Source organism: Chlorocebus sabaeus, chromosome 6 (assembly GCF_047675955.1).
Source record: "Chlorocebus sabaeus isolate Y175 chromosome 6, mChlSab1.0.hap1, whole genome shotgun sequence".
Taxonomy (NCBI): Eukaryota; Metazoa; Chordata; class Mammalia; order Primates; family Cercopithecidae; genus Chlorocebus; species Chlorocebus sabaeus.
This window is the reverse complement of record NC_132909.1, coordinates 22586630-22608841: the sequence shown is the minus strand read 5'-3', so window position 1 is coordinate 22608841 and position 22212 is coordinate 22586630. Positions and strand designations below refer to the sequence as shown.

General features: G+C 41.0%; 1 protein-coding gene and 1 long non-coding RNA gene across 6 annotated transcripts in view; both read right to left on the bottom strand.

The window, feature by feature from the left end:
- Positions 1–1537: 1537 nt before the first annotated feature.
- LOC140711871 (uncharacterized) lies at positions 1538–12504 on the bottom strand. The gene is made up of 2 exons (XR_012093190.1): positions 12398–12504; positions 1538–12304 (listed from the first exon to the last, which is right to left on the bottom strand). It is a non-coding gene; the product is annotated as an uncharacterized lncRNA (long non-coding RNA).
- Positions 12505–16970: 4466 nt separating this feature from the next.
- The window catches only part of ZFP14 (ZFP14 zinc finger protein), a 43198-nt gene continuing 37956 nt past the window's right edge, over positions 16971–22212 (bottom strand). For all 5 annotated transcript variants that reach the window (XM_007996499.3, XM_007996501.3, XM_007996502.3 and 2 more), the window contains one exon: positions 16971–21508. In XM_007996499.3, the coding sequence (XP_007994690.3) occupies positions 20145–21508 (1364 nt within the window). In that variant the 3' untranslated portion in view covers positions 16971–20144. The remainder of the gene's footprint in view (positions 21509–22212) is intronic.

Below are 22212 nucleotides of genomic sequence, written 5' to 3'. Positions count from 1 at the left end.
CTTCCACCCAGCCACCTGCAATCACCACTGTACTTTCTGTCTGTGAATCTGACTGCCCTAGCTACCTCTATACATGCAATCATATAGTACAGTATGTCTGACATGCTATTTTCTATATGTCTTACATCTCCTGTATTCCTCTATTCTTCTATTACTGCATAATTTGCTGTTAAATAGATATTTTCCAGGGTAGCTTTTTTAATTCCCTTGTTGTTTTTTCTGCAATGTATTTTTTTCAGTTATTGTGTTAATGGATTCCCTGGGGATTAACATCTTAATTTGTAACAATTTTAAACTGGATTAATACCAATTCAATTACAATACTATAGAAAACTGTGCTCTATACCTACATTCACCTCTCAACCATGATAATTTGAACACAACAAAATAAGAGAGTAGGGCACACTAAAATCACAAACTTAGAATACCCAGAACTATGAAACCTTGCCCAAGGTTAAGAAAAACTCATCTGAGATATAAATGTCAAAAATATATAGATATAAAAGTTATAAAAGATATAAAAGTCCAAAAAAGAGACTCAAGTTCAAACCCCATCCAAAAGAGTATAAAAGAAATAGTAAATGACAGACATAGAGACAATTTAAATGCACATCAAACAAATGCCGCAAGCCAGAAAAACACAATACCACATTACTCAAAAATACGCTACAATAAAGTACTTTGAGATGTGATAGAACATAAATCAGGATTATAAAAACTAAAAATTGAAGTGTTAGACTTGAAGACTATAGTGAAAATAAAAATATTAATTTCAGAATTACAAACTCGAAAGAAAGACAAATCCAATTAGTCTTAAGTAGTATTTTAAAACCAAAAGGGGCCGGGCGCGGTGGCTCAAGCCTGTAATCCCAGCACTTTAGGAGGCCGAGACGGGCGGATCACGAGGTCAGGAGATCGAGACCATCCTGACTAACACGGTGAAACCCCGTCTCTACTAAAAAATACAAAAAACTAGCCGGGCGTGGTAACGGGCACCTGTAGTCCCAGCTACTCGGGAGGCTGAGGCAGGAGAATGGCGTGAACCCGGGAGGCGGAGCTTGCAGTGAGCCGAGATTGCGCCACTGCACTCCAGCCTGGGCGACAGAGCGAGACTCCCTCTCAAAAAAATAAAAATAAAAAAATTAAAAAAAAAAAAATAAAACCAAAAGGAAAGAAATATGCCAAAAGGCTATGAAAGTCAATAACTTATCCATTTTTATTTGTTTAATCTGGATATCTGCTTATGTCTAAACTTTAGTTAAAAGGTTTACATCTTTTAAAAAATTAATGAAAATTCTATATCGTCAGTTAATGCCAACTAATTACATTTCACAGACAATCCTAATTCTTAATAATGAAACAAAAAATCTTTTTTTTTTTTTGAGACGGAGTCTTGCTCTGTGGCCGGATCTCAGCTCACTGCAAGCTCTGCCTCCCGGGTTCACGCCATTCTCCTACCTCAGCCTCCCGAGTAGCTGGGACTACAGGCGCCCGCCACCTCGCCCAGCTAGTTTTTTGTATTTTTAGTAGAGACGGGGTTTCACCGTGTTAGCCAGGATGGTCTCGATCTCCTGACCTCGTGATCCGCCCGTCTCGGCCTCCCAAAGTGCTGGGATTACAGGCTTGAGCCACCGCGCCCGGCGGAAACAAAAAATCTTATAGGACTTGATCCTTGCTAACATACTGACTTCATAGCCTATAAATCACCCCTCACTAACTCTGCTCTGCTGTACCAGCTGCTCCTCAAACACACAAACCTTGTTCCCCGTTTAGGGCCCTTGCACGCGTTGTTCACTCTTGTTGGAATGCCCTTCCTCAAATACTCCAAAGACCCAAGGCCTTTATGTCTCTGGACAAATGTTATCCACACAGAAAAGAATCCCTGAACACCCTACACTGTGTGAAGGTGCCCTAATCTTGTTTACTGACCTTTGTATTTCATGCCTGATGTGATTTATCTGTTTATTTGTTTTCATGTGAATTTTATGTCTTCCTTAACATAGTCTAATCTCATAAAGACAGTAACATTACGTATCGCCACACTGATTGTGCCAAGCATGGCACCAGGCTCAGAGTATTCAAGTATTTGCCGTATTAAAAAAACAAGCGTATTTTACGGAATTGAGCCATACATATGAATTAATGTGCAATTATGGATTGTAATATGTGGATTTGAATCCAAAATCCACATAAAATGACTGCATCCTGGAAGGACAGTGCTTGTCCTTGGGAGGGAAATGAAAGAAAATTAACATGGGGAGTAGGTACTGAAGGAAACGCACAGTTCACTAGCTGTCTCATGCTGAGATACCCATTTCTTCTCCACATCACGAGCCTCCTCGCTGAGAAGGGAACTTTGTGACCTATGAAAGTGTTTAATGCTGCTGCCATTCCTGACTCAATAAAGCTCAAACCACTTCAATAAATACAAGGAAAACAAATTTAGGCCTGGCGTCGTGGCTCACACCTGTAATCTCAGCACTCTAGGAGGCTGAGGTGAGCAGATTGCTTGAGCCCAGGAATTTGAAACCAGCCTGGGCAACATAGTGAGACACCCTCTCGTAAAAAGAAAAAAAAAAAAAGAGGAAGAAAGTTAACTACTTTCTTAAAAGGCAGTCCTGAAAATCACAATGGAAAAAGTATACGTCCTACAGATGATAAACACACGCAGTGAGACCAAGTTACCATAGTTCTTCACCATCACCTCCTGGTACAAGGTCTTCTGAACCAGGTCAAGGTATTCCCGCTCCTGATGGGAGAAGTCTATAGCCATGTCCCTGAATGTTACAAATTCCTGAAACAGCGAACACACATATTACTGGGGAGATTTTAAAAAAGACTTAGAAAATGAAGAACAGCATTGCAGCAGAAGAGCAATATAACCAGCACATACACTAGAAATCTATGCTATCGGGGAGGGGAATTCAGCAGAATGCCTACATATTTTTGAAGAAGACCACAACACAGAAAAAACTTTCTGCCTGCTTTGGGACACCTCTTAAATATCTGACCCTTTTGAAAATGACAAAATAATAAAGTTCTTCTGTTAAATCATTATTAAATACATAATACCCAAGAGGTATCTGCCTCATAAATTCTCAATCAATATGTGCTAATTGAGAATATTTTCACTTGGAAAGGAATTTAAAAATTTAGTCATATTTTATCCAAAAAATAGTATCCAGTCTCAATAGAAAACTACCCATAAAATTAATAATGTCTTCAAGCATCAAATACTTCATTATGTCAGATCTTACCATAAGCATTTTTATTTCTTTTGACACAACAGAAGGATTCTTGGGCACATAACATCATTATTTTCTGGTATTTATTTTTCAGGGCTTTCTACCCAAATCCATGACCTCTGTATTTATATGTTCCAATCCAATAGACTAATTCCCACAAAGCATGTGATTTTACCCTACATGAAGACTGAGATCCTTCAATGCCAATTTCCACCTTACCTAGCTGAAAAACTCAGGTATCTGGAAAATTTCAAAGACTTCTCATGAATGGTCAAATGGAACCACTGCCTCGGCCTCAACAAATGACAAAACTGACCTGAAATGCATATTATCTGTACTTCAAAGAACTTGACTCCTTTCCTCTCTATCACTGCCCAAAGTAGAAAAATGGGCACCGAGAGGACATTGAGTAATTTGGTCAATAATGGCAGGAGTGCTGGTGAATTTACAGTGGCCCACATAGGGAAGATGCCAGGTGACATGACACACATTTGACAGGAAGAGCAAGAACTGAGGAATAGGTTAACTGAGCACTCTCTCACCGTAAATAACTTCAGGGAAGATGATAACAAGACTTGCATGACCTAAAAAATCACATATACACATCAATATGGAGAGAAATACTGACTTACACAGGCCATGGTTTTAGACAAGCAAGAGCCAATCAGTGCTCAAGGTTTTTTCTACCAGAGAAGCAGATTTGGGAGAATCCTGACCTGAAAGAAGAGAAAATCTTGAGATCTTTAGTGTTCCCTACAGGACTTCAGTGTTCCCCAAAGGACTCAGGGTAACAGTACTGTCCTGCGCTGCCATTCCAGGTTCCAAACCGCCTCCCATCACACACAATTTGGGAAGTTTAGAATTCTGGAAAAGCTCATTTCTTCCCCAAACTCCCAGGGGTCTCACCTACACAGAGTCACAGAACAGAAACATATCATCACTGAAGCCAGAGCCAGAGAATTCAGTAGGGAATGTTCTGGCCAATGCACTATTCTGGTGAGGCAGATGTGGACCTAAGACGAGGACGCTCTGTCCTGCACTGAGCAGATGCACCTACTTCCCTTCCCACCTTCAAGGCCAAAGACAGAGCACATCACCCACACCAAAACCTCTTTTTAGTCTTGAGACTGGGTGAAATTGGTCAAGATAGAGCAGATGGATGGCAAGTGCTCAGCATTGTGACTCTAGCAAAGATTCCTATTTTTTTTCAATATAGTTTCATTTCAGATCTTGACAGAAGGGTTTATTTTGTTTCTAAACCTGGCAGATTGGTCAGGATATCCTCCAGACAGCTGCTGAATTTCCTCATGCAAATTCCTAGGTAAATGTAGAATAGACTATCACTGTCATAGAATGCAAACGAGTCATTAAATGCGAAGTTGAGAAAAATATATAAGGGTATGGACAATATTCTAAAATAAAGTCAATGGAAAACTCAGGCTGACCGATACATTTATTTTTGTAAGATATATAAATACACATACATTCATACACAGAGAATGACAAACAGAAAATCATCAAACAGGAGACAGAAAAAGGCTGGAAAGTATATGACCATGTTATAACAGTGTTTACAGTTTTTGTTTGGTTTTAGTTTTGCTGATTATACATCTATCACTATCAGCCAGGCACAGTGGCTCACACCTGTAATCCCAGCACTTTGAGAGGCCAAAGTAGGAGAACTGCTTGAATCTAGGAGTTCAAGACTATCCTAAGCAACATAGTGACAACACGTCTATAAATTTAAAAAAAAATTAAATAAGTAAATACATAAATTGCTGTATATTCAGTTTCTGGTCAACACATTAAACAAATGAAGCAACTAAATAAAGCTAAAGGAGAAGTAAAATAAGCCTTTGATTAGCAGCTTCTCCATAATCAGAGGTTGATAATCAGCATTTCCTAGATTTTTAATTGGATGGTGACTTTTCTTAACATTTCCTTCATAATTTTGTAACCATGCACATAATAACTTGAAATATGCGTGTTTGTTTCAAGTTACTTCATGTGCAGATTTCAATAAAACTCTTTTTTCTCTAAATTTAAACTCATTTTACTGAATGGCTTATCTTTTGTGAATTCCTTTGGATCCCAAAACCTCAACTCACTTTATCACATGTTCTCAGGGATGCTGGAATTGTGTCTCCAACAATATGGCAAATTGGCCCTGAGTAATTTCCTCTATGAATTAATGATGGTCTCAATATAGTTTTATTTCAGATTTTGACAGACGAGTTTATTTTATTTCTAAACCTGGCTGGTTGGTCAGGATACGCTCCAGACAGCAGCTGAATTTCCTCCTGCAATTAACTTTGTTTTCCATCCAATATCATTAGAGTGACAACTACAAGGTATAAAAAATAGAGTATAAAACCTGTTTATCACCATACAGATCCCATAGACTCAGTATAATTTGTTCACAGTCTATCGCTATAGTCAGACTGATGTCTCTGCCATGTGACATCACCAGGTTGGTCACCTAAATATCCTCAAGTAGGCTCTATCACATACTGCCTTAAACTTACTCCTATTTAGATGTGACCTTCTTGATAGATTATGAATATTTTAAAGGAAGCAGCTCTTCTTTTCATTGATTGTCCCACCCTCAATACTATAATTTGAAGGTATAGCATAGCAGAAGCACTTAATAAAAGTCTGATTTTTTCTTTTTTTTCTTTCTTTTTTTTTTTTTTTTTTGGAGAGACGGGGTCTCACTATGTTGCACAGGCTAGGTTTGAATTCCTGGGCTCGAGGGATCCTCCCACATAGGCCTCCCAAAGCGCTAGGATCACAGGCATGAGACACCATGCCCAGTCCCACAAAACCCACTTCTAGGAATTTTTTAAAGAAAATCACTACAGAAGTATATAATATGTACTAGTATATTCATCAAAAAATAATTTTTGATTATCAAAAATGTAAAACACAGTAGGGAACAGGTTAAACATTATTCTTGGGTATATGGTGACATACTATGCCATTATTAGTAGTAGTATTACTTTTTTTGAGATGGAATTTCACTCTTGTTGCCCAGGCTGGAGAGCAATGGCATGACCTCAGCTCATTGCAACCTCTGCCTCCCGCATTCAAGTGATTCTCCCGCCTCAGCCTCCCAAGTAGCTGGGATTACAGGGATGCATCATCACACCCCGCTAATTTTGTATTTTTAGTAGAGACGGGGTTTCTCCATGTTGGTCAGGCTAGTCTTGAACTCCTGACCTCAGGTGATCCAGCCGCCTCGGCCTCCCAAAGTGCTGGGATTACAGGCATGAGCCACTGCGCCCGGCCTTATGCCTTTTTTTTTTTTTTTTTTTGAGAGGGAGTCTCGCTCTGTTGCCCAGGCTGAAGTGCAGTGGCCAGATCTCAGCTCACTGCAAGCTCCGCCTCCCGGGTCTACACCATTCTCCTGCCTCAGCCTCCCGAGTAGCTGGGACTACAGGCGCCCGCCACCTCGCCCGGCTAGTTTTTTGTATTTTTTTTAGTAGAGACGGGGTTTCACTGTGTTAGCCAGGATGGTCTCAATCTCCGGACCTCGTGATCCGCCTGTCTCGGCCTCCCAAAGTGCTGGGATTACAGGCGTGAGCCACTGCGCACGGCCTATGCCATTATTAATAAGATTAATGTTAAATTATATAATTGATGGAAAAATAGTATCAAGGATGAATTACTCAGTAACGAAGACAGGTTAGGCCAGGTGCGGTGGTTCAGGTTTGTAATCCCAACACTTGGGAAGGCTGAGGCAGGAGGATTGCTGAGCCCAGGAGGTCGAGGCTGCAGTGAGCAGTGTTCACACCACTGTACTCTAGCCTAGGCAACAGAGCGAGACCTCTAAAAAGAAAAAAAAAAGGACAGTTTTAAAAATCTATGCATACATTAAGTGGTATCCTGGTAAAATGAAGGAGACAGGCTGTCTTCTCGGCCTCTAGGGAAGTGATACTGAGCTCTGCATTGTGAGAGATTAACATCTTGGTGCCTCTGTTTCCCCATCTCACTACACATGACAGGTCTGAAGATTAATCAAGATAATCCATAGAAACAAGTACATGATAGCTACTGTAATAATGTATCATCACGGAAGATAAAAAAGACGACCTGTCCATTAGTCTACTAGTATACAAGGAAATTAATTCTGTTGTTTCCTATTTTTCTTAAAGTTTGTGCTTTGTAGGTTTCTCTTTTTCTTTTTTTTCTTTTTTTTCTTTTTTTGAGATGGAGTTTCGCTCTTTTTGCCCAGACTGGGGTGCAATGGCACAATCTCGGCTCACTGCAATCTCCGCCTCCGGAGTTCAAGGGATTCTCCTGCCTCAGCCTCCCAAATAGCTGGGATTATAGGCGCACGCCACCATGCCCAGCTAATTTTTTGTATTTTCAGCAGAGACGGGGTTTTACCAAGTTGGCCAGGATGGTCTCAATCTCTTGACTTTGTGATCCGCCGGCCTCAGCCTCCCAAAGTGCTGGGATTACAGGTGTGAGCCACCGTGCCGGGCTGGTTTCTCTTTCTTATAATTCCAATTTTACAAATTTCAAGGCTCATCTTTGAGAAAATATCATTCTTACTTAAAAAAACAAAACCAAAAAAACTGTTAGAAAAAAAAAAAAACACAGGTAAGGAGAAAATGCGCCTTTCCTTACTCCCCGGACGTTATGGAAAACACCCTTCAGCCTCGTATACATGTTCGATGAACAGGATCCAATACGGTGCTAAATTAACAATAGTGAACCTTATTTTTCTGCAAAATATGGGCATTTATGTAAATACTTGTAAATATTACAATAACTACGTTTTATAATATTTAAACTATCTCTGGAAATATTATTCATAGTTGCAAGACACCTGGAAATCATATATAACTGCCATTTTCCCTGAAGTAATCTTGCATCTCTAAATTATTCTTTTTTTTTTTCTTTTTGAGACAGGGTCTCACTTTGTGGCCCAAGCTGGAGTGCAGTGGCGCAAACAAAATTCACTGCAGCCTGGGCCTCCTGGGCTGAAGCGATCCGCCCACCTCACCCTCACAAGTAGCCAAGACTATAGGCGAGTGCTCCCATGTCCAGCTAATTTTTGCATTTTTTGTAGAGACAGGGTTTTGCCATGTTGTCCTGACTGGTCTCCAACTCCTGGACTCAAGCGATCCACCCACCTCAACCTCCCAAAGCACTGGGATTTTACAGACATGAACTCAGCATAAATGATTAATTCTGAGAGGATGTCTTACCTCATAATTTGTGCCCTCTTGAGTGTTAAATGACGTTTTTAATATCTAAAAGGTGTAAATACGTGATTGTTTTTTCACCTCAGGTGGTCCCTGGTACTTCCCTCTCCTCCTAAGATGCACAGATATATGGAAACCCATGTCAAAAGACAAAGTTACAATAAATTGACTTATAGATCTCATGGGCTTTTATTTGGGATTCACAAATGGGGCAGCTTCCATTGTATAAAAGAGAATGAGGGTCCCTGCCCTCATTACACACTGTGGTGGAACAGTGGGTTTTGTGTAAGGTGGGAACAAATAACAGAACTAGAGAAAAAAGCACTGAGGCCTGGTGTCTCATGCCTGTAGTCCCAGCTACATAGGAGGCTGAGGAGGGAGGAACGCTTGAGCCCAGGAGTTTGAGGCTGCTGTGAGCCATAATAACTCCACTGCATTCTAGCCTGGGTGACAGAGTGAGACCCAGTCTTTGAAACAAATTTTTTAAAATAAAAATAAAAGATTGGTGAACATCAATTATTTAGACTGGAATCTTCTGTTTTCAGGAAAAACAAGTTTGAAATTCATCTGCTCCCTTAAAGTTTCAGTTTGATAATGTGGCATTTAGCATGAATGACTTCATTTTGATTCAGTCTAGTCTGTTGGAGCCTAGTGCCGAAGCTCAGTCGAAAGCAATACCGTACCATAATTTTGGTTTAACACCAACAATTGACGGAGATTCTATTTTCAAACTAACAGTTGGAGTCTTTGTGTCTCTATTAATTCTCTTCTGCAATGACAAAACTACACACAAATGTTCATACATGAAAATTAGAAACACATACACCAAAAATGTTAAAGTGATTTTCTCTGGGCAGGGGGCATTTGGGGTTATTTCTTCTTCGTAACTTCCTTCAGTAATGAAATTTTTGCAATGAACCTGTCTTAATTTCATCATTACAAATAGAACATCAATACATTTCAAAGTATTAAACTTTAAACTATCATTATGGGAAAAAGGTACATTTCTGTCATTATAAGAAACCTAGGCCGGGCACAGTGGCTCAAGCCTGTAATCCCAGCGCTTTGGGAGGCCGAGACAGGCGGATCACAAGGTCAGGAGATCGAGACCACCCTGGCTAACACGGTGAAACCCCGTCTCTACTAAAAAAAAGTACAAAAACTAGCCGGGCGAGGTGGCAGGCGCCTGTAGTCCCAGCTACTCCGGAGGCTGAGGCAGGAGAATGGCGTAAACCCGGGAGGCGGAGCTTGCAGTGCGCTGAGATCCGGCCACTGCACTCCAGCCTGGGCGACAGGGCCAGACTCCATCTCAAAAAAAAAAAAAAAAAAAAAAAAAGCCGGGCGCGGTGGCTCAAGCCTGTAATCCCAGCACTTTGGGAGGCCGAGACGGGCGGATCACGAGGTCAGGAGATCGAGACCATCCTGGCTAACATGTTGAAACCCCGTCTCTACTAAAAAATACAAAAAAAAACTAGCCGGGCGAGGTGGCGGGCGCCTGTAGTCCCAGCTACTCGGGAGGCTGAGGCAGGAGAATGGCGTGAACCCGGGAGGCAGAGCTTGCAGTGAGCTGAGATCCGGCCACTGCACTCCAGGCTGGGCGACAGAGCGAGACTCCGTCTCAAAAAAAAAAAAAAAAAAAAAGAAAAAGAAAAAGAAAAAGAAACCTAAATAGTAGGCCTAGAATTACAAAATATCAGCGTGACAGAACCATGTAACATTGTGTCTTCTTGCATAGCCTTTAGCTGTGCCATTTCTACATAATTAGAAACATCTCACTATAAAGATTATTCCCTTAATGAACAGGAAAATGGCCTTTGCACATTTAATGACAAAAGACACAGAAAACAGACCACATGATTTTGGGTACATATTAAATGTTCAATAAATGTGGCCTCTCCCCTTCTATTCTTTTCTGAAAAACCAATTGAATGGTCATATTAGATACAATCCTTTCGAAAGGTTTTGCAAACTTCCATTTTTAAAAAATGGCCTGCATATATGGTTTTTGAGAACTGCGACCTGTAACTATAAATCCCATTTAAGGTTAGATCATAGCCATTTTTCCGTAAATGACAAATTCTTATTATGTTTTGTTTTCCTGATACCTGGTATGCAGCTATTTACAAATTCTTTATAAGCATAAATTTTATTATCAGTATAATGTCCAATCTCATGAATGTTGTATGATTTTCTTAACCATTCTCATAATCTTGATCATTAGTTTTCTGCAAAACCATTCAAAGGTATAACACTCTGATTCCAGATCTAAAGCTCAAGTCTAAATAATTTGAATGACAGAACCCTGGAAAAATGCAAATTAACAAACATATATATAGAGTTTCAGGGGGGTTGTGGTGCCCTGTATGCCCAAGAAAACAGACAATGGACCCAATGACTAAGAATTCCTATTTTGGGACACTGACATTCTGGCTCACTTCCTTCATTTGCAAGGACACATCACAACTGAGTTCATATTCCTGTTGCTTTCAATCTACAGAAGTCCAAAACGGAACAATCCAAAAACGCCTCAAAATAGTGTTTCTGTTTCCCCCTCCTAGGCTATATAATTTCATACACACAACCAGAAAGAAGTACGGTGGGTGGACTCTCCAATCATCCTTCACTGAAGGTTCTTAGGGTCAGAATTCAAGAAGGCCGGTTTCTAAAACATGTAAATCAAAGTCCAAGAACCGGGAGATGGGGACGGAGTGTATAAACCTTCCAGGAAGGAATCCTATACAAACTATGCCTGATCAAACTTTAATCAGGCTCTTACTCCTTCTAATGGGCCCATCAGTACACTTCACTGTAAAATCCAATAATAGCAAAGACCCCTTCTAAGCCAGTTTAGCAGGAACCCTCTGCCCCCGTATCTTCACCCTCCACCATCCCCCAGGTGATGATGTCTTATCACTCGGGTCTCTCTCTTCAAAAAGAATCCCAACAGGTGTGTTTAGCCAGAATCCTACTTATCCCAGGCATTTCCTCTTAGTATTTTGTCATCCAGTGATCCCTAACCTGCTCCTTGATTACAAAGTCCCGCTCGTTCATGCTGAATTTGGAGTTGAACCCAATCTCTTTCACCCATTGCAAAATCTCACTGCTGTACTTCCAATACTTACCACGATGATCCTGAATAAAGTCTTCCTTTGCATGCTTTCAGAAGTTTGACTGAATATTTTTTCTCTAACAGAGTCTATCACACTGTCTTAAGGGCAATTCCTGCTCTAAGCTTCCCATCCTACCTGTTTCTTCTCACTGGAAACCTTCATCTAAGACTCAGTATCTGATTTCCCGCTTGGATCATTTCTCTGTGGCAGTCATACTAGACTGAGAGGAGACAGGGAAACCGAGACCCTGGACCCACGGGTCAGTGACACCAGAAAGCTACAGCAAAGCACGCTTTGCAAAGGACACTCACTCTATGTCCCGGTCACAAAGACTCTCACGCACCCTTCTCAGTCCCTACGTCACAAAGGAGACGTTCCCCAACTGTCTCCCTAGAGATGAGCCCCCTCCTCCGCAGTTTCAGCACCCCCGGGCCTCAGGAGGCGGGAGACCAAGTCCTGCCCGCGACCGAGGCGTCCTCGCTCTGAGCGCCTCCTGCAGCTCCACTCTCACCGCCACACAGGGTCCCACGCGGGCTGCGGGCTGCGAGCTGAGGCTGCAGAGGCTCCGGCAGCGACCCGCGCCGCCTTCTTCCTCAGATGGGACCAGGTCATCCGCAGCGCAGAGGTCAGGGAGACGGAGCCAGAGGTCCGAGATTTCTCCGTCGCCCGTGGAATCTGTAGTGCAAGACTGAACAGTCAGGACGGCAGGCACCCTTGAGAAGTGGAGTCCAGAGTCCTAAAACCAACAGGAAATACAGCAGTGACCACGAGGACCGCGCGCCCCGCCCACCGCCCGAGCCCCGGAGACTTCTGGGAGTGGCCTCCTGACCTAGGAGTACGCATGAGCAGATCGGCCAAATGCTGGGACCCCGGACTTGATGCAGAGGATGGAGTCAGTGCATTCTCAGGGCCAGTAGGAGGCGAGTCTGAGTGGAACCTGACCCGGGTAAAAGAAAAATGTTAGGTAAATGGACTCACGTCCTACAGAAGTGACTTAAGCCCCATCACATTCTTCAGTACATTATGTTCTTCACTTTTGGACACGAATACATAATATTAAAAATTTTATTTAAAGACATCCGAATAATTACTTTCATTATTTTTGTTTTGGAATAGGCTTATTTTTGCTTTGTTTTTGTTTATGTTTTCAGACGGAGTCTCACTCTGTTCCCCAGGCTGGAGTCCAATGGCGTGATCTCGGCTCACCACAACCTCCCCCTCCCGGATTCAAGTGATTCTTATGCTTCAGCCTTCCGAGTGGCTGGAATTACGGGCGCCCACCACCATGCCCGGCTAATTTTTGTATTTTTAGTACAAACGGGGTTTCACCATGTTGGCCAGGCTGGTCTCGAACTCCTGACCTCAGATTATCCGTCCACCTCGGCTTCCCGAAGTGCTGGGATTACAGGCGTGAGCCACCACACCCAGCCAATACCTGAAATATTTTAAGAATCCTGAAAATAAATAAATGAGAATGCAAAAAAAAAAAAAAAAAAAAATACAGCAAAGACATCATTAAAAAGCACAGTAAAGAAAACACAATTGGCCAATAAACACATATGAAAAGATGCTTGACTCACTTGTAATCAAGGTGATAATTTTTTTTTTTTGAAAGAGGGTCTCACTCCAACACTCAGGCTGGATTGCAGTGGCATGATCACGGCTTACTGCAGTCTCGATTTTCCAGACTCAAGTGATCCATCCACCTCAGCCTCCCAAGTAGCTGAGACCGCAGGCGCATGTCACCACACTCAGCTAATTTTTGTATTTTTTGTAGATATGAGGTTTTGCCATGTTGCCCAGCCTGGTCTCGTACTTCTGGGCTCAAGCAATCCTCCTGCCTTGGCCTTCCAAAGTGCTGGGATTACGGGTGTGAGCCACCGTGCCTGGCCCAATGTAATAAATATTGAAACTTATAGCAGAGGCCGGGAAATATGAACATTCATATTCAATGATCGAAGGGATTCAAAACTGGAACAATGGTGGAGCCACAATTTGGCAATAAGCAGTGAAGCTGAATGTGTATACAGCCTGTAACGAACAATTTCATTTCTAGGTAATACCTTAGATTCTTTACTCTTTAAGGAAATCAGAAAATACACAAAATGATATTCAATATAGCATCTTTATTACCACAGAAACTCATTTATATCCTTAATCATTGTTTAATATTATATATAAGCATGTTTAATACAAACATCAAGGATCAGGCTGGAATCTTTTCAATTCCAAAGCACTAACCATCCATTAAAGCAGGTAGCTACTTTCACAGTACGATGTGAGCGGTAAAAAGTTGCCCTGACTTACTACCCCCCAACACAACCACTCACCATAATGTCTAAAATTATACCCTTGAAGACATTTATTATGGTTATGGCAGCATCTACCAAAGCAGTTCCTGTTGCAGATATTGGGACTGAGAATCCCAATCACTCCAATTATTTTGAGTGTATCAAAAATAAATTTGAGATACACTTGGTTAAATAAAAATGTCTTTACTAAATCTTTGACAAACTGAGCATATATACTTCGAATTCCTCAAAAGTAGATTTTTTTTCTTTTTTCTTTTTTTTTTTTTTTTTTGAGACTGAGTTTCACTCTTGTTGCCCAGGCAATTGTGCAATGGCACAATCTCGGCTCACTGCAACCTCCGTTTCCTGGGTTGAAGCAATTCTCCTGCCTCAGTCTCCCAAGTAGCTGGGATTACAGGCACCCACCACCATGCCTGGCTAATTATGTACTTTTAGTAGAGACGGGGTTTCACTATGTTGGTCAGGCTGGTCTCGAACTGCTGACCTCAGGTGATCTGCTTGCCTTGGCCTCCCAAAGTGTTGGGATCACAGGCGTGAGCCACCATGCCCGGCCAAAAGTAGATGTTTTGTTTTGCTTCATTTGCCTATTTTCCCAAGAAATCTTTTTTTCAAATACCATCAAGAATTAGTGTTCCTTGGCCGGGCGCGGTGGCTCAAGCCTGTAATCCCAGCACTTTGGGAGGCCGAGACGGGCGGATCACGAGGTCAGGAGATCGAGACCATCCTGGCTAACACAGTGAAACCCCGTCTCTACTAAAAATACAAGAAAATTAGCCGGGCGTGGTGGCAGGCGCCGGTAGTCCCAGCTACTCGGGAGGCTGAGGCAGGAGAATGGCGTAAACCCGGGAGGCGGAGCTTGCAGTGAGCCGAGATCGCGCCACTGCACTCCAGCCTGGGGCACAGAGCAAGACTCCGTCTCAAAAAAAAAAAAAAAAAAAAAAAAGAATTAGTGTTCCTTGAAGCAAACTTCTGGAGAATGTTGAATTTAGGGGTCAAACACAGGCCTTCTGGAGGTATTTGGTGCTTGGGAAAAGAAACACTGACCTATTAACAAAGATAGATTTTGTAATAAATTCTAAATAAACTTTATTTAGAATTGTGAAAAACAGAATCTTCATAATGAAGGTGGTCTAGATTTTGCTTTCAGAAGCTATCTTCATCTAATTTTTATTAGGATTATTTTAGCTGTGCAGAACGAATTGGTAAAATTTTTAGGATATTCCTTAAAGTTTTTATAAGTATCAGATTTTTTACTTAAACAGGGAGTTCACACACACACACACATTTTTTGTTAATCGATTTGGGTTCTACAGTGAGTTAATTATAATAACATATTCCTTTGGGGGGAAAAATGTAATCCTTCTACATTTTTACTTGTATTGGAATTAATATACATGTTTGTGCATGTGTGCATGTATAGTTTTACCATGTTTATTTTTGAGACTGGGTCTCACTTTGTCACCCAGGCTGGAGTGCAGTGGCGCGATCTTAGCTCACCGCAACCTGTGCCTCCTGGGTTCAAGCGATTCTCCTGCCTCAGCCTCCCCAGTAGCTTAGACTACAGGTGCCTGCCACCATGACAGGCTAATTTTTGTATTTTTAGTAGAGATGGGGTTTTGCTATGTTCGCCAGGCTGGTCTCGAACTCCTGACTTCAAGTGATCCACCCACCTCGGCCTCCCAAAGTGCTGGGATCACATGCGTAAGACACTGTGCCCAGCCTAGTTTTGCCTTATAATTTAAAAAATCTCCTTGATATAATCTAGAATTGTGTCTTTTATCATCAATACTCTAAATGTATTATCTTTCATTTTATCTTCCTTGATTATAATGCCAAAATCTAATCACTATTAACATTGAATCAAGTCTAATATTCTCTATTCTCTTAATTTCTACTTTCTACTGTACTTGACTGTTCCTTTTTTTTTTCTTTCTTTTTTTTAAGACAGACTCCTGCTCTGTCACCCAGGCTGGAGTGCGGTGGCACGATCTTAGCTCACCGCAACCTCCGCCTCCCGGGTTCAAGTGATTCTCCTGCCTCAGCCTCCCAAGTAGCTGGAATTACAGGCACGTGTCACCATGCCTGGCTAATTTTGTATTTTTAGTAGAGACGGGGTTTCTCAATGTTGGTCACGCTGGTCTCAAACTCCCGACCTCAGGTGATCTGCCCACTGTGGCCTCCCAAAGTGCTGGGATTACAGGCATGAGCCACCGTGCCTGGCCACTTGGCTCTTCTTTAGTTGGGCTGGTTTTATTTTGTTGTTTCCTTTTTCTTGACAGAAATACTTATTCATTCCCTCAACACATTCATCTGTGTGACAGGCCTGGTGTTGCTGCTGTGGGTAAGTGAAGAAGACAAAGACTGTATCCACAAATAAGATTTCCTTACCACATTACAGGGTATTAATTTCTCACTGAATAGAACTTTGATGATATCTGATAAGGTTAGATGTGCAGGCATCTCACTGTCATTCATTTCTATATATTCTATAATTTTGGTTTTCATTTTAAACATTTTATTATTGAAATTTCAAACACATACAAAAGTAGAAATATTAGAGCAATAAATCTCCATGAACAAACCACTCCACTTAAATTATCAACATGTTGCCAATTTAGTTCCCAGCTCTCTTTGCCAATTATTTTTCTTTTGCTGGAATATTTTAATCCAAATGTGTCAATCTTCATTTCATAGTATGTATCTCTAACACATAGGATCTTTTATTTTTTATAATCACATTGACATCATCCCTAACCAAATTAATATATGTAAATATCATTTAATATTAATCCATGTCCACCCTTCCCCCACTGTCTCCAAAACGGCTTTTCATGTTTTGTTCAAACCGGCTCCAAGTAATGCCAACATACTGAATTTAGTTGACATGTCTCTTTAAGTCTCTTTTAATCTGTTAATGGTTGCCCTTCCGCTTGTATTTTCATGCCACCTGTTAGTTGAAGAAATCAAGTAATTTGCTCTGTAGAATTTCACACATTCTGGATCTGTTTGGCTTCTTCCTGTGGTGCCCTTTAAAGCCAGCCCTCCATATTTGCAGATTCAACCAAACTCAAATAGAAAATACTCAAAAAAAAAAAAAAAAAAAAACCAATAAAAATAAAAATACAATAAAAATAATACGAATTGCAAAATACAGTATAACAACTATTTACATAGTATTTACATTGTGTTAGGTATAAGTCATCCAAAGATTATTTAAAGTATACAGGAGGATGTGAGTAGGTAATATGCAAATACATACAATGCCATTTTATACAAGGGACTTGAGCATCCTCAGATTTTACCATCAGTGGAGGATCCCGGAACCAATTCCCCATGGATACCAAGGGATGACTATACACTGTTCATCTAGTCCCCTTGTTTTTTATTCCAGCAATAAGGCTTTGTAGATGGTGGTGTAGACTTCTTATTGCACTATGTCAGGAAGTGTGTGTGTTGTCTGATAGACCTATTTTTATTAAGGTTAAAATAGATCAGAGGGTTTAGAGGTGGCCAGCTTGATAAATCCACCACAAAAATCTCACTATAAAATATTTCACCTATTAGTTGTAGTACCCATTGAAGATGTCTTCTGGACCCATTATTCCATTAAGGTCTAGAAAATGGTGATTTTTCTAATCCTATAATTCCTTCTGGATTTATTAGACTTCTTTAAAAAAGAAAAACCCATTCAATTTTTTTTTTTTTTTTTTTTTGAGACAGGATCTCACTCTGTCACCTAGTCTGGAGTGCAGTGGCGCAATCTCAGCTCACTGCAAACTCTGCCTCTTGGGTTCAAGCGATCCCCCCACCTCAGCCTCCCAAGTAGCTGGGACTACAGGCACGTGCCACCATGCCTGGCTAATTTTTGTATCTTCAGTACACACAGGGTTTCACCATGTTGACCAGGTTGGTCTCAAACTCCTGGCCTCAAGTGATCCATGCACCTTGTCCTCCCAAAGTGCTGGGATTACAGGCATGAGCTCCTGTGTCAGGCCAAATCCATTTGAATCTGATGAACTTCTGGTGACCCTGAAATTTGGTTCACATGGGAAAAGGAAACGAAATATCAATTTTTCCTCCGATTTATTGATTTCAAGAATAATGAGTTGGGCTGGGTGTGGTGGCTCATGCCTGCAACCCCAGCACCTTTGGAGGCCAAGGAGGGAGGATCACTTGAGCCCAGAAGTTCAAGACCTGCCTGGGCAACATAGTGAGACCCTTTCTCTAAAAAAAAAAAAAAAATTGGCCAGGCGCGGTGGCTCACGCCTGTAATCCCAGCACTTTGGGAGGCCGAGGCGGGCGGATCACAAGGTCAGGAGATCGAGACCATGGTGAAACCCCGTCTCTACTAAAAATAGAAAAAATTAGCCGGGCACGGTGGCGGGCGCCTGTAGTCCCAGCTACTTGGGAGGCTGAGGCAGGAGAATGGCGTGAACCCGGGAGGCGGAGCTTGCAGTGAGCCGAGATTGCGGCACTGCACTCCAGCCTGGGCGACAGAGCGAGACTCCATCTCAAAAAAAAAAAAAAAAAAAATTAATTAGCCAGGCACAGTGGTGCACACCTGTAGTCCCAGCTACTCAGGAGGTTGAGGTGGGCCCAGGAGGAACAGGGTACAGTGAACTATGCTTGTGCCACTGCACTCCAGCCTGGGGGACAAAGTGACACTCTGTCTCAAAAAATATATATATAAATTGGTGCTCTAGCATCTTTCATAGGTGACCAAATTATGCAGCCACAATCAAGTAAACTATCAAATTACTGGTGGGATCACATCAAAAACTCAACTTGAAAAACTCCTACTGGTTGAAGATACTTACAGAATGATGTTTTCTTTCTTTTCCAGCAGTTTTATACACACACATAATTATAAAACAGCAGTTTTATACACACACATAAATATACACAATAATATGAAATTCCTAGGTGGTTCATTTCTTTTAAGCCACATTTTTGATAGTTTCTAATTAATTTTGAACTGTGGTCAGACAAGAGGGATTGTAAGCCTTTTGCTTTTTGGAATTATGGGAAAATCATTTCCTGTTTCCCTCTAATTCTTCAACAGCTGTACTACTAATGACCTCACATTCATGAAATTCACAGGGTTTCTTTTTGGCATGAAATTTCTAATGCAGCTCAAGTGCTGAAGAACTTCCTACATTCACTATAATCTAGATTTTACCTAGAATAAATTATGTTTAATAATTTCTGAGAGGTGACAGGAGGCATTTCTACATTTATTATATCTACAGATCTTCCTTGTATATGAATTCACTAATACTAATGACAATAACAATTATAGATAATATTTACAGAATACATGCTATATGACTGTGATTCCTCCAAGTATTAACTTCTTACTCCTTGCAACAATCCTATTCCACAGTGTGGCAGGCTGACTCTAAAAAGGCCCCCCAGTGGTCCTGTCTTGAGGACCTGTTCACACTCTTGTATCATCCTCTTCTCTTGAGTGTGGGCTATCCTAGTAACTTACTTCTACCAGTAGAAGGTGAGGGAATGTTACTTCCATGATTAGATAACACATGATTGTAACTTCCATCTTGCTAGCAGACTTTCCCCACTTTTGGCTTGCATGCCTTGATGAAGCAAGCAGCTATGCTGATGAGACTATTGTGGCCAGGAACTGCAGTCAGCGTTCAGCCAACAGCCAGCTAGAAACTGAGAATCTCAATGCACCAGGCCTCACAGAAATACATTTGGGTAACAACTATGTTAGTATGGATGTGGATCCTTCCCCAGTTGAGCCTTCAGATGAGACCTCAGCCCTGACTGAAATCTGTAGCCTTACAAGAGACCCTGAAGCAGAGGACCCAATTAAGTCATGCCTATACTTCTGATCCAAACTGTAAGATATAAATGTATGTTATTTTAAGCTACTATGTTTGTGGTAATTTATTACACAGCAATAAATAACTAATACATATAAGTACTATTATTACCATTTTACAAGTCAGCAAAATGAGGCACAGAAGCTTAGTATCTCGTCCAATAAATCACACTGGTAATAAAGTGGAGAAAGGGAGATAATGACAGATAAGGCTAAAGATTTTCCTACATTCATTACGTTATTCTCATAGGAATTTGAAGATAAACCATGTTTAAATGGTGTTGGAAGGCTTTTAAATCAACATATTCTTTCTCTAATATAAAATTTATTATGTTTGGAATTAAGCATGGAACACATTTTCTCAAAAATGAATTTTCTGATGTTCTGTAACATCATATACATTTGAAGGCTTTCTTCTATTAAATTCCATTATGAATCTTCTGATGTTGAGTAAGGTGTGAATGCTGTCTAAAGGCCTTCTTACACTCCTTACACTTGTAGGGTTTCTCACCAGTATGAATTCTCTGGTGTTGAGTAAGAAATGAATAAAGTCTAAAAGCCTTACCACATTCCTTACATTCATAAGGTTTCTCACCAGTGTGAATACTCTGATGTTGGGTAAGTTGTGAGAGCAGTCTAAAAGGTTTTCTACATTCCTTACATTCATAAGGTTTCTCACCAGTGTGAATACTTTGATGCTGAGTAAGTTGTGACAGCAGTCTAAAGGCCTTTCCACACTCTTCACATTCATAGGGTCTCTCACCAATATGAATGCTCTGGTGTGAAATTAGCTGTGAGTAACTACTAAAGGTCTTCCAACATTCCATACATTCATAGGGTTTCTCACGAGTATGTATTCTCTGATGGCGAACTAGTTGTTGTCTTAATCTAAAAGTCTTCCCACATTCCTTACATTCGTAGGGTTTCTCACCAGTATGAATACTCTGATGAACAGTAAGTTGTTGGCATATTCTAAAAGCCTTCCCACATTCCTTACATTCATAGGGTTTCTCACCAAAATGAATTTTCTGATGTACTCTAAGGTCTGGACCACATACGAAGGCTTTCCCACATTCCTTACATTCATAGAGCTTTTCAGCAGTATGAAGTCTCTGATGGCGTGTAAGGTGTGTACACTGTCTAAAGGTCTTTCCACAGTCCTTACATTCATAGGGTTTCTCACCAGTGTGAATTCTCTGATGTCGAGCCAGTTGCTGATGTACTCTAAAGGCCTTTCCACATTCCTTACATTCATAGGGCTTTTCACCCGTATGAAGTCTCTGATGTTGAGTAAGTTCTTGGAGCACTGTAAAGGCCTTCCCACACTCCTTACATTCATAGGGTTTCTCACCGGTGTGAAGTTTGTGATGTCGAATAAGATGTGCACGCTGTCTAAAGGCCTGCCCACATTCCTTACACTTATAAGGTTTCTCACCAGTATGAATTCTCAGGTGTTGACTAAGTGTTGAGCGACGAATAAAGGTCTTCCTACACTCCTTACACTCATACACCTTTTCTCCATTATGAACGATCTGATACTCCGTAAGAAAATTGTGCCTTTTGTAAGTGGTCATTTTTTCAGAGGTAATTTTCACTTGCCCAAAATATTCCTCTTGTTGCTTTTCCCCCTCAATCTTGCTTTTGCATTCCCAATCATTCCTAAAAACAGAACCCTGAAGACTATAGCTTTTAATTCTTTCCATTATATCCCACTGAAATGAATATATTTCATAAATGTCCTTTTCTGGAGATAAAGTATTGGTCCTGTATCTGGACTCCAAATCTGAAAGAAAACAAGAAAGCAAATACATGCTGTTTTCCTGTTCCAGAAAGGAAAAAACAAAGAACAAACAAATAAAAAAACTTCTATAAAGAAATAAAAGGCACCTAAAATAATGCCTGTTACAAGCTGAATGGATGAGACAGATCTCAAATATACACATTTCTGCCACAATCTTACGTATGTGTACCTAAAAAACCTTATCTTCTACAAAAGTATACACTAAAAAATTACTGTGTTCAGAGGAAAAATAGGCCTGGAGCAGGACCACTTAATTCTATGCATTTTTTTTTTTTGAGACAGAGTCTTGCTCTGTCACCCAGGCTGGAGTGCAGTGGCACAATCTCTGCTCACTACAACTTCCGACTCCCAGGTTCAAGCAATTATCCTGCCTCAGCCTTCCTAGTAGCTGGGATTACAGGCACACACCACCAAGTCAGGCTAATTTTTTTGTGTGTATTTTTAGTGGAGAAGGGGTTTCACCAGGCTGGTCTCGAACTCCTGACCTCAGGTGATCCGCCCACCTCAGCCTTCCAAAGTGCTGGGATTACAGGTGTGAGCCACCATGCCCAGCTAATTCTATGCATCTTTAATCAGTAGAACACTAATAAATAAACTAGTTGACATCTAAAGGGATAAACTAAAAGGCAGCTCAGCATGGCTAAAATCCACTTCATGTGTATTAAAATGCACAAAAATAAAGAAGC